We start from the raw sequence: 13,027 nt of genomic DNA, 5'->3' as shown, positions 1-13,027 counted from the left end.
GTCTGCAGTTGCGCTTCTGTAAAATGATTATTTTGAGGAATTTTTCACTGTCTGAAATGCTGCTATAGCTGAATTTGGAAGAAGCAGACGTGACCTGCCTTTTGTGGTCACAGGAGAGAGAACCATTTGTACATGGGGGAAATCCCACAAAGACATTTTACAAGTTGTCAAAAGACTTTAACATACATTGAGGAAAACAAGTTAGTTGTGTTTTTGTTTTTGGTCACCCAAACTTTACTCAGGAAAAGGTTTGGGTTCCCAGGGTCTATTTTCACTGTTACTCGAAATTTTTGGACAGTCCTCCTCTGCTTTGCATATGCTGATCTATCTGGTCTTGCTTTATAATTCACATTTCACAAATATTGGAGAGAAAGTTAAAGATAGATACTTTGATCAAAGACTTTAATCCCACATCTGATTCTTCTTTCTCCAGTCTTCCTTCATCTTACTGAAGTTGGTTTTGCCCCAAAGATCAAATACAGTGTGGCAAGCCTGTTCAGTTTACATTGCTGTGAAGCATGTCTTTGTGCAGTTTTCAACCCCCTCATCTCCAGCTTTGACACTGTGTGTGCTCTAGAGTCAGAAACTTCATCTGCCTAAAGTCAAAGTGTTGAAGACTTAAACTGCAGATGTTATCTGAAATCAGAGGCAGTTGAGCATGTTTCCCACACATTCACTAGATCAGAGGCTCTTGACCTTTTTCTTTCTGACCCTCCCCCCCCAAAAAAACATGATCTAAAAACTCCTGCATATAAAAGCCAGGGCCAGCGTTAAAGGGGCAGCAAGCAGGGCATTGCCTGGGGCCCCCATGAAGCTACATTGCTCAGGCTTCAGCCCCAGGTGAGGCTCAGGGACCTGGGCTTCAGCCCCCTTCTGCCCAGGGCCCTAGTGAGTCTAAGGCTGGCCTTGCTTGGAGGCCTCCCTGAAAACTGTTTGAGGACCCCTAGGGGGCCCCAGGCCCCTGGTTGAGAACCACTGCACTAGATTTCCAATCAGATGACTGAAGAATTCATAGCCATTAACCTATTCTGCAGAGGAATGTCTGGGCCAGTGGAAGAAGACAATTTATTAGTTACTCCTGTCAAGAAACTGAAACAGTTGTTGCAGACTGGCAGGTGTAGCATTGCTGACATATGGCAATATGCATGGTTCTGCATGAATACTGTATGCCCCGACTAGTAAAAATTTTCCTGCACCACTGTAGTATTGAGTCGCATACTGTCCTATTTACACATCTTTACAGCTGATGCCAGTTCTTCATACCACCTCAGGTAGCTGCTTTCTAAGGACAGTGAATGGCCTATACAATCTGCCGTAGGTAAATGGAAAACTTAATTTTTCAGTAATCTCTGGGAAAAGTTGGGCAGTGGCTGTGTGGATTGGAGACTTAAGTCAGTTCTTATCCACATGTCCTCACGATTGGGGAAACTCCCCTAGAATCTGTTAGATGTGCGATTTCTAAAATAGCTAACTAATTCAGAACACACACTGCACTGGAATCAGAGATTTTATCTCCATGTTCTTAAAGATTTATGACATTATTCACTTGGCTATAGTAGTAAATATATATATGCTGTATAGGAGAAGTTTTCTTAAGTATTCCAGGAGATTGGCTGTCTTGGTAATAGATTGTCAGTTTTCTATTTGAGTCGCAGGCATGAGTGAAAGGGGAGATTTTAATTCCATTGGGAGAAATAAGTAAACTGAAGCCGAGCTGCTCTTAATGTTTCTCTTTGGGCTTTCCTTTCAGCTAGAGAAACTCAAGAAAGAATGTAAGTCCAAAAAGTCTCGTGCTGAAGAAACACGAGACTGCCGGAGTGGAGTTAGTGAAGTGAAAGTAACAACCACTGTGACAACCAGGGGAAAGGATGCTGGCCCAATCAAAGTGAAACCTGGAGAGAAAAGCCGGAAAAACCTTCAATTGTTGCGGGACATGCAGAGTATACAGACTTCCCTTCAGAAAGATGATGTCAGCTGGGACTACTGATTTCTGTACTGGTCGATATTTTCCTTAAACTCCACCAGTCTGAACTTTACTTCTCACATTCCAGGTCTAAAAGAGATGCCTTTCCTACTGTGTGAAAGAGACTACTGTATACGAAGTGCACTTTTTAAATGTAACCCCCCGATTTTGCATCTGTAGGTCTGATTTATTATGGTTCTAATCCATGCACAACACAGATTGGAGAAAGCAAGCCTCACTTGTAATGTATCTAACTACTGAATCTATATGCAACCCTCCATTATCTACCCCTTTGCAGCTGTATCCTTCCTCTAAGTCTTACCTTCTAGCCTCCTTCCTCCACGCCTGCCGCAGGATGTTTTATTTCATTGTTCACATGGGTGGCTTGTCTAAAAGGTATGTGTGGTTTCACAACTCTTGCTGTTGAACTCTTCTGCATGGGGCTGCTTAAAGGGATATCACCATTCGAAAATAACACCTTGTAGACTCGTGGCTAAAGCTTCATCAGTTGCTGGATGTATACACAGTTGCTGTCAGCACAGCCTTTGAGAACATAAGAAAAAGAGGCGAACCTCATAAGTGTTTTGTTTAACTATCCAGTTCCAGGTCTGCTACCTTCCATTAGCCAATATTAATTGTAGTGGACACTTCAACTCACTCACAAAGAAAGAACAAAGTAATTATCTTTTGGACTAATTTTTCTTACCAATTGACTCTCATTTAATAGTAATGATGTCTTAAAACTGGAGAGAGAAATGTGCCTTCACACTTAAGTGAAAAGTCTTCTGATGTGGAACATTGGGATAAAATCTATCATTTACTAGTGCACTTTGGCTGGAGCGGTAAAGCGCAGACATTTTTAATTTGCAAGTGCCTCAATCATGCCATTCAGTGCTGGCAGCTTGCTTAATTTTAACTTGAATTATTATTCATTTTTACTTGGATATCTGCTTTTTTAGTGGTGCAGGTATGAGTGCTAAATGACTCGCACACCTAAGTGAATGTTATTTATTATATTAATAATGTAAAGAATTTCATAGTAATGGCGTGTACAGAAGACAGATTCAAATTACCTGTGTCTATAAAGTTTTATATTTGGAAACCAATAAAATTAACTTGCAAATCTGAGTAAGGTAAGTTGAAATTTCTCTTTAATGACTTTCTAACTATCTAGCTGTGACTTGTTACTCCTCATAAGACACTGATACAATTTACTCTTTGAATTGAATACAGGTCTGTCTCATCTTACGCGGGGTTTCCGTTCCACGGTTAGCACGTAAAGCGAAAACCGCGTATAGTCAAACCCCCATTGAGTTCAATGGTGGGCAAAATCGCCCGCACTACAGGTATAGTATTAAAATTGTTGTTTTTCTCTCTTTTTTTGTTTTTTGTTTTGTTTTTGCCGACCGCGTAAAGTTGAAATTGCGCATGTTAAATGCGCGTAAGATGCGACAGACCTGTATCAGACTGTTATTTAAAAAATCCTGCTGCACTAAAACTCACCTCAAGCATTGCCTGAGCAAAGGTGTTAGGTGGCACGAGTAGAGAGGAAGGATAGGTAAGTAGTGAAGATGGGAGCCTGGCACTTGGAAGACCTGGGTTAAATTTCCTGCTCTGCCACAGGTATCCTTTGTAGCCTCAGGTAACTCCTTCACTCTCAGTGTTTGTTTCCCTACCTCCAAGGGGTACTGTGAGGCTAGATATTAAATATGAGGTGCTCATGTTAAATATTTGCCAGCTCAAAATTATTTGAGATAATGGGGAAATTCATAAACTGCCCAGGGATTGTTACTGGGCCAGTAGCCAAAGGAAAACACTCCCTTTGAGCAGGAAGTTGCTCTGGTCGTATACAAAGCAATTATGTTACAGTAATTCTACAACTACAAAGCTAGAATATCAGCAAAACCACGTTGCTTACTGAGAATGCCATACAGACGTCTCATCTTTTCTCCACTTTACTTTGTCTTCTGAAATGGTTACTTTTCAGTGATATGACTGACTCGTCAACATTCAGATTTTTTTTGTTTGTTTGTTTTTATATAAAGAACAAATAAATACTGTTGGGAGTGAGAGCAGGGCCCAAGGAGCAAAAACCACAGCCACTCACCACTCAGTATTAACCATAAGGAAACAAAATATTAAAGAGACAATAATGCATATCTAGTGAAACGGCCAAAGTGAGGGTAAAAAGGTAAATGACTATTCCATATAGGTTCTTATACTACACTGTAGTATCTGAGAACCTAAGACTGACATATTTTATATAGTGACAGAATCTAAGGAGGACAGGCCAACGGGGTCTCTCTCTCTCTCTCACACACACACACACACACACGTGAACTTAAAGCAAGTTATACACCCCATACATCATATGGTGCAAAGAATCAGCACAACCTGATTTTTTTTTTTTTTTTTTTTTAAAGAGTCTCATTAGGGATCATGTTACCCTAACAAATGCAGTGATGTTTACACTTCATCTTAATGCTAGGCCATCCATAAGAGAGAAGACTTCACCCTAATGGATTGACATAGCTGCAGGAGAAAGAGGGAGGCACACAGTAAACCACAAGTAGCTTTCCAAAGGAAATTCCACTACCTTAGAGGGAATGCAGCCCCTCAAAGGCAATATACATATGCTGACTGCACAAAAATCAGCCACACTACTCTGATCAGAACATACATCTGCATATAGAAATGAGATCCAGAGGCAAAGCTAAAAAGCCCTTATAAATATTTTGACTTTTGCTACACCCCCAACCTTCTCATTCAAGTGCATATGCATGTAGTTGGAAAGACAATTAAAATGAAAAAATCAGTTCAACAAAAGTAATTGCCAGAAAATTGCCTGTTTTCACCCTGATTTCTACAATAAAGTCATTAAAATTGATTTTGGACAAAGTTTAATTGATCATTGTGCTAATGACAATGATTCTTTGCTCCAAGTACACTGTATTCTCTTCTCTGACAGAGTAACAAGTATTAAGCTAGTGCTGAAATATTATGCTAGCAGACTACACAACTCCATCAACTGACCACTACTTTTACATTGCGATTGTAATACATGCAGAAAGCTTTCTTTGGTCGATACACTTACTGTCAACAGAAGAGAAGTAAAATAGTTTGAATTTTAAGTACATCATCAAGATCCCACACTGAAATATGGAAATAACAGTTGACACTTACCTAAGCAAAATTAAATTGAGTTGATCCCAGCAAGTGTTGCACTTGCCATGTTTTATATAATTTACTTTGCCCGCTCTTGCATATAAGGCACCCCCCCCCCAAAAAAAAGCTGCAGAAACTACTGGGGGATCTGTTTCCCACCCCCTCAGTAATTAACATTTGCTTCATAGTACTGAATTGGATGAAAATAAATGATGATTCCAGATGAGGGGGATGGAGGTAAACTTGGACAAGCTGAGGGATACGAGGGGCTCATCCACTACCATGTCCTACAGGTAGAAGCTGCCCTTCCTGTAAATAAGGCATCACTTTGCAGTATTGGGTATATACCTAAAAGAAACAGACTTCATTGTTTTTTAAGTTCCACCTCCATGACAGAAGTAAAGTCGCAGAACTTGGCCTAGCTTCCTCCGATGTATATCAAAGTGATAGGAAAGAGCCAATCTAACTAAATAGTAAAAAGCATTCTATTACTCGGGTCCTATCAGCTTCTGTCTTTCAGTGAGACGTTGGCAAAACAATTCAACTGACAGTTATATCTATATTGACATTGATAAGTCAAACTATTCAATGGCTATATTTTAAACATTTGAATCAGATATGAATACTGCAGCCTGATTTCTTACTTCAGTCTCTTTTTGTTTCCTTTCAGCAAAGTGGAGAATTTTCAGAGTCCTCCTCCTCCTCTGTAGATACTTTCCTTACAGAATACTTCCTGCCAAGCAGTAGTCACTCATTCAAAGCAAAATGATTTCTAACAGCTAAGTCAGTGAGAGCGCTAGGTTTTGTTTTTAGATGGCAAGTGCAATTAGTTTTAGCATCATCTAGCTACCAAAAAGATTGCATAGGGGTCTGCCCTTTTTTTAGCTTAAGCTTCCTCTAGTGCTACAGTACTAATAAATTACCCTGGAGAGAAATGTAATAAATAAGGTAGTTGGTGCCTCCAAGACACCAAGATCTAAATTCAAAGGGTTTCCTATTAGAGCTGCCCTTTTAAGGTGGTCCTGGGAAATACTTAATAGAAGTCCATATTATACAACTGTCTGTACAGGAGTGACACACTGTGCAGGAGAGCCAGCTCTCTCCGAGGATGAGGTCGATCGGTTGGTAATCTCTCTCTGGAGCTCCTCCACTTTCTTCTGCAACTCAGCCCGTTTGGCAAGAAGTTCCTTGTATCGACTGTGGACAGGTTCCTGCAACGCAAAAGAACGTGCAGCTGAGTGAATGAAGCAAATGAATTAGCTGTTCTGACTTCCACATACCTTGCCACTTATCTGTCACCTGCACTCTTGCAGCCTGCTAGTTCCAGGGCCCTGATGCTTATTGTCTACTATATTTTATTTACAAAGCTGATTTGGGAATGAGACAAACTAACAGGTTAATAACATAAGCACTGTGAATTGTAAAAGCTGAGACCTGCAGATCTCTCGGTCACTTATCCCCTTGGCATCTCAATACTGTTGATAATTAAGTAGATATAGAATAAGGGCACTTTGGAGATTCTTCTAAGTATCTCTAACTTGTCTTAAATGTTCAATGGTCTAGTGTTTAAAAACACTTCTTATTTCTAGTGACCAAGATTTTCAGAAGTGAATGACTAAAGGTAGGCCCCAAAGTCTCTATTTAGGCATCTAGGGTAAACATTTCAAAAGTGCCTAAGTGATTTGCAAGACTAAGGCCTGGTCTACACTAACCCCCAAATTCGAACTAAGGTACGCAACTTCAGCTACGTGAATAACGTAGCTGAAGTCGACATACCTTAGTTCGAACTTACCGCGGTTCAGACGCGGTCCACACGCGGCAGGCAGGCTCCCCGTCGACTCCGCGGTACTCCTCTCGCCGAGCTGGAGTACCGCAGTCGACGGCGAGCACTTCCGGGATCGATTTATCGCGTCCAGACCAGACGCGATAAATCGAACCCGAAGTTCGATTGCCAGCTGTCGAACTACCGCGGTAGTGTAGACCTGGCCTAAGTCCCACTGACGTTCAATGAGGCTCGGGCGCCTGAGTCCCTCCTGCAAGTGGGACCTGGCGCTTTTGACGCCTGCTCAAGTGATTTGATTTCTCAAAGTGCTGAGCACCTACAGCCCCCAGGGATTTCCAATCCACTTACTTGGGAGAATAAAGTCAGACACCCAGTTTTTAGAATCATGGCTGATATTTTTAAAACTAAAGTTAGGCGCCCAGTTCAATTACACATGTCGCAGGTACGGTACTTGCAATTAAGTTTTGTTTTTAAACTTAAGCTGTGGCAGTTTGGGCTTGGAAAGTACTGCTTACTGTTGTGCAGCTCCCAGAGGCCAAGGTGACTGGTTCCTTAGGAACATCAGAGACAAGACTTTTGACAAACACAGTATTTTAGAAACAAAATGGTCACCTGTGGTTTCATCCTTGGATTCCATCTGATGTAATATCCCACCCAAAGCTCTAGGTGGCGCATGCTGGCCACAGGATACAAGACATGGTTGGCGTAACACACATACAAGGGATTAGTGAAGTCTTCAAGTTGGCTATTGATGTAAGACCACAGTGACACAGTCTTTTTTGGAAGGCCCTTTAAGGAAAAAATAAAAGCTGTTTTACATACCCAACCATATGAACACTAGTATTTATCTACACAGCTTTATGAGTATTTATACCAGCATATACATATGTTTAAAATACATGCATCTGCATATACATATTAATAAAAATCTGGCTGCATTTTCATAACTAAAAAATACATTTTATGCTTTTTTTCTAGAATATAAACACATGCAGGCAGGCATCTACGTATACACCGTGGCATGCAAACATCCCTTATTCCCAACTCAACCTGCAGCACAATCAAGGGAATCACCATTGGCACAAAAAGGGGAAGGCTGCCCGGAGAGGAGACGGGGTTTTCTGAAGCTTTAAAGGACAGGAGGAAGGGCTGGCCATGTACATGACCATTATTTTTGTTACGCTTCCCATCTTTCAAATGCTCCCAAAAGAGGGCCCAGTGTATTTAATTGCAAGGAAAAAGCATGTGTTCTAGGCCTCAATCTAGCAAAATAGCTTAAGTATGTGAGTAGTCCTAGTGAAATCACTGGGACTACATATGTGCCTAAGTGCTTTGCTAGACTGATGGGCCTTAAAGAGACAGCGAACAGAGCATGTGTTTCCAAAGAAGCAATGACAAATATTCAGGCCTCATGCACACTGGGAAAACTGGGACACACAATTCACCAGCAATGTGGTTTTAATAGTGATTTTGACCACTGTGCTGTTAAATTCAGCTCAGTGCACGTCTATGCAACACAGTGATAAAAAACCATAGCCCTGACTAGACTACAGCCTCCACTGTTGCCATCCCCAGTGGAGAATTACAGATGCCATTTTTCCTAGTGTAGATGCAACCTTTGTGTAACTAAATGGTGCTTCCAGCTTTAGCAAGCAGAGACTGAGCAAGCGCCATTCATTTTCCTTTTGATTTCAGGTTGGGGTTGTACATGTAACATTGGATTAGTGTTTTAAGTCATGCAAATGTACACAACATTCCTCCACTTGCACTTTGGGTCTTGTAACTGCTTTAAGCTCTGCCAAGGTAGGCCAGGCTAGAGTACAGAACTATCCAATGTAACGAACTACAGCCACATTCCTCCTAATAGCTAGCAGTTCCATTCTCTCCAGGGAAAAGGGCGCATCTGGCACCCTGTTACTTCCATGTTGTCAGCTGGATGTACGGTATGACTGTGCACACATTTTAGTTTATACAATCAGCTCACTTTCTAGTATTACTGGGCAGGTAGTTGAAAGTATGATTTTGTTTGAACTTTAGATAAACATCTCCTAGGCAACTGATAGCTGTTAAGACAGAGGCTAATGGTTGAAGGTGCCTTTAGAGATTCTGAATACACTGAAATGTACACAAGTCTGAAGTATAGCAATTAAGCTATGAGTAGTTTACACCAGTTTACAGGGGGGAAGAATTCTGAATGCCAGCTGTTCAGCTGGAAGATCTGTTAGGGCCAAAACGTGCTCCCAAGGGAGTCACTGGGAATGGGAACAATTCCATCAGCATCATTCGCCCATTTTAGGAACACTGAGAATTGCATTCATCTTGGAAAGAGGTGAGGCCTTACCTCCTTCACCCTCTGCTGCTCACTGCTACACAGGAACGTCCCAAACAAACAGCTGTACAGGTGGTCCAGAATGATCATCAGGAAACAGTCATTGAATTCAAATGCTGTAGGAAACTTCAAACACAACCAGGAATATTGCGTGTTTATTTTTCTTAGTACATTGCTTGTTGCTAATGAACACACATACCACTGTAACAGCCAATCGTGTTAGTTAATGAGCTGAATATGTCCCCTATGCATTTCTAATGCAGGATTCGTTTGTGTTAGTTGGCTGCCTCTGTCTCCAAAATCATACTACTACTTTCTCAGAGCAAACGCTTCACTCAAAAATCTGCTTTACATGTGCAGTAAGGAATTCTGAGCAAAAGCCAGAGGCCTGAAGGGTCTGATCACTGTATTTATATACACCCAGAGCTGCTTAAACTGGAGCTTGCACAGGTCTCTGTAATGAGGTTATGAACAAAAGGGTGCAGCAGATATAAAATAAACAAACTCTAAGTAGGAATGAAAGCTCCATCTAGTTAAATGGAAACAATTCACGCATCCAATTGAGAGTTTTCCATGAGGTTGCACCAGAAGGCCATGAAACTAGTTCACATGTTGGGAATAGGTCGTGGGAACCTAGGAATTGCCATCACATGCAAGGCCTTAACATTGGCTGAAGCCTGTAGGTGTACTGTAATACAAATGTATAACAACAATCTGAGCTGCTTGGAAAACAGTTACAAAACTTCACAACATTTTTTCCCCTTTTGTTTTAAAAATCGTTTTTCAAAATTTCATCAGACCTTTTCTGAATATTGAATAATTCTGACTCCCTCTATATAGAGTGGAAAACCTGGGGGGGGGAGGGAGTTGTGAAAACTGTGTCCCCATTTTTTTCGAGTCGGGGCAGAGCTATGCAGTAAGGAACGTGGCCAGATCTGGAGTTATGGTGTGTGTGGGTGGAAGGGGAGATGGGGGGGGGGAGGAGGGAGAAAGGAGGAAGTCTCAGAGCAGGGCCAGGGGACAGAGGGAAGTGTGGGGGTGGGGTGATTTGAAACGATGTGGTGGGGGGGAAAACACAAGGGGACAGCAGGAAATCTTGTTCTGTAACCCTTACCATCCTGTCCTCCCTGGCTTCAGAGCCCTATTCCCAAGGCTAGATGATATAACAGGTCTTTCCCATCTCTGATGCCTATGAGTTTATGTCATCGGCTACCATTCAGTCCATCCCAAACACCTACTCCTCCCAAGGAACTTGATGGGAGAAGGATTAAGACCACCACTGTAAAGGATGCTTTAGCAACATCCAAGAAAGGGACCTGCTGCCACCTCTCCTGTTTGGCGACTGAAAAGTACCATCTAAAATGGCATCCCTCTTCAGCATTTTTATCATAGGTTGGTTTTTTCAATGGTGGCTAGGCACCTTTGTCAAAAGGATAAAAATACAACCTACAGGCCCTGGCGCAGAGACCAAATGCAGAGTGGACACAGCGGCATGGCTCTCACTCTAAGCCGCTAGAGATGTTCCCTCCAGAGCAGAGGAATTTAAGTGGCCCTGCTCATACAGTACCTGGTCTGTGGGTAAAGAAGACACTCCAGTGTTGATAATCATGCACAATTTAGGAGCAATGCATTCACTTTTAGAAGAGGTTAAAGTGAAACAAAACCCAGCTGTCTTCAATCCCTTCTCCCCTCACACAATGAATGCCACTCGGGGAAAATAAAATTTTCAAAAGCCACTAAATGACTAAGGAGCCTAAGTCCTATTTTCAAAAGTGTCTTAGGCCCTTAGGCTCCTAAATCCCATAGGCATTCAATGACAGGCTCCTAACTCACTCAGTTACTTTTGACAATTGTACCCAAACGAAAACAGAAAAGAACAAAAAAGCCACAGAGAAGAGGCTGTAGTTTCATTTCAAAGTTGAGCAGCAAGATCACTAGCCAGACGCACCCAATCTAAGTCCTGCATAAAGCAAGTTTGCAGCTTAGAAATTTACCTGTCTTGTCATTTGCCAGACACAATCAATGAACTGGAGAAAAACGGGAGATCTGTCTGCATCTGCATGATTTTTATCTCCATGGCCAACTCTCTGATACAAAACAAACAAAGAACATGAACTAGTACAGTGCTTCACAAAGAAATAGCTTGGATTCTGTGTACCTGGGTTACCAATGCAGCAGCCCGCAATAGCTGTAAGATGGTCTAAAAGTGTCCTGATTTTGCTGTGTTTATATTAGTAAGTGCAGAAGTTCTGGACAGCTACTCCTCTAGTCTTTGAAGTGAGTTCCTTTCTCAGGGACTTGTTAAGTGCACTTAAGAAAGAACTAAAAACAAAAGTGATCTAAATAGAAGCTCCAGATGTTATTCTGGCACTGACTTCATTTAACAGCTAGCGTTCAAAAGACTAGAAAAAGTTTAAACTTTTGTTCCTTTAAATTATATAGATCATCATCATCTTCATTCAGTAGTACAGTATAATGGATCCAAGAGTTGCACAGAAACACAGCACCTAATGATAATTATAACATAGCACTTCCTAGCTGCCAAGCCCTGTACAAACACTAGCTCATCCTCACCATCCCATGAGAGGTAGTTACGAAAGTGTCCCTAAGAAGTAGGCCTCTGACACTGACCTTGCTGTGTGGCCTTGGGCAAATCACTCAAGGTCCCAATTCAGCAAAGCACTGAAGCCGTAGAGGTCGTAGAAGAGTTTTTAAACTAAAGGCTGTGGGAAGGCTAAGAGGTATGGAGGACCACACGGTTTGGACCGAGATATCCATTGGGGAGGATTTATTAAAAGGGGATAATCTCTATCCTACTAAAGAGGAGAGGATAGAAAATTGACAAAGTACAGGTAGGAACTCAAGAAAAATTTAGATGAAAAAGAGTCCCATTCAGTTACATCACATGAAGGCAGACAACTTAATATTGACAAATTTTATAAGTGCTTGGATACAAATGCTGAAGTCTAAATCCTAAAATGGGTGAACTTGACTGCCTAGTATTAAATGAGTATAGTGATATAATAGCCCTCACAGAAACTTGGTGGAATGATAATCAATGGGACACAGTAATACCAGGGTACAAAATATATAGGAATGACAGAATAGGTCTATGAAAGGTGTGGTGAGAGTGAACAGAGAAGTGTTAGTTACCCCTTCATATAACACAAGAACCAGGGGTCACCCCATGAAATTAACAGGCAGCAGGTTTAAAACAAACAAAAGGAAGTACTTCTTCATACAATGCACAGCAAACCTATGGAACTCATTGCCAGGAGATATTGTGAAAGCCAAAAGTGTAGCTGGGTTCAAAAAAAAGAATTAGATAAGTTCAATGGCTATTAGCCAAGATGGTCAGGGACACAATCCCATCCTCCGGTTGTCCCTAAACCTCTGTTTGCCAGAAGCTGGGACTGGACGACAGGGGATGGACCACTCAATAACTGCCCTGTTTTGTTCATTCCCCCTGAAGCACATGACATTGGCCACTGGATAGTGGGCCAGATGGACCATTGGTCTGACCCAGTATAGCCACTCTTCTGGGCTTAAGCATGTAAGTAATAATAATACCTCTCTGTTATAGAATACTTTTCATATGTAGATCTCAAAGTGCTTTACAAAGAAGATCAGCATCATTATCTCCATTTTATAGATGGGACTAATCATCTCCTTACAGTTTAAGCACCTGGTTTACTGTTTTGCTGGATTGGGCTCTCAATCACTCAACTACCTCAGTTTCCCCACATGTAAAATGGGGGATAATATCACAAGTATGCAGATGGAAAAA

At 41.5% G+C, this 13,027-nt stretch overlaps 2 protein-coding genes across 2 annotated transcripts in view; one reads left to right on the top strand and one right to left on the bottom strand.

The window, feature by feature from the left end:
- Positions 1 to 3,090, top strand: part of CEP57 (centrosomal protein 57) — a 30,192-nt gene extending 27,102 nt beyond the window's left edge. The window contains exon 11 of the mRNA XM_065422138.1: positions 1,751 to 3,090. Coding sequence (XP_065278210.1) covers positions 1,751 to 1,987 — 237 coding nt within the window. The 3' untranslated portion in view covers positions 1,988 to 3,090. The remainder of the gene's footprint in view (positions 1 to 1,750) is intronic.
- Positions 3,091 to 6,177: 3,087 nt separating this feature from the next.
- Positions 6,178 to 13,027, bottom strand: part of MTMR2 (myotubularin related protein 2) — a 77,779-nt gene continuing 70,929 nt past the window's right edge. Inside the window, exons 12-15 of the mRNA XM_065408797.1 lie at positions 11,235 to 11,327; positions 9,253 to 9,366; positions 7,524 to 7,700; positions 6,178 to 6,339 (exon numbers count right to left, since the gene is read on the bottom strand). Of these exons, the coding sequence (XP_065264869.1) occupies positions 6,178 to 6,339; positions 7,524 to 7,700; positions 9,253 to 9,366; positions 11,235 to 11,327 (546 nt within the window). The remainder of the gene's footprint in view (positions 6,340 to 7,523; positions 7,701 to 9,252; positions 9,367 to 11,234; positions 11,328 to 13,027) is intronic.

The sequence above is a fragment of the Emys orbicularis genome, chromosome 1, assembly GCF_028017835.1.
Source record: "Emys orbicularis isolate rEmyOrb1 chromosome 1, rEmyOrb1.hap1, whole genome shotgun sequence".
In the NCBI taxonomy this organism is placed as follows: domain Eukaryota; kingdom Metazoa; phylum Chordata; order Testudines; family Emydidae; genus Emys; species Emys orbicularis.
The sequence above is the reverse complement of the archived record's forward strand: the minus strand, read 5'-3'. Positions and strand labels throughout refer to the sequence as shown.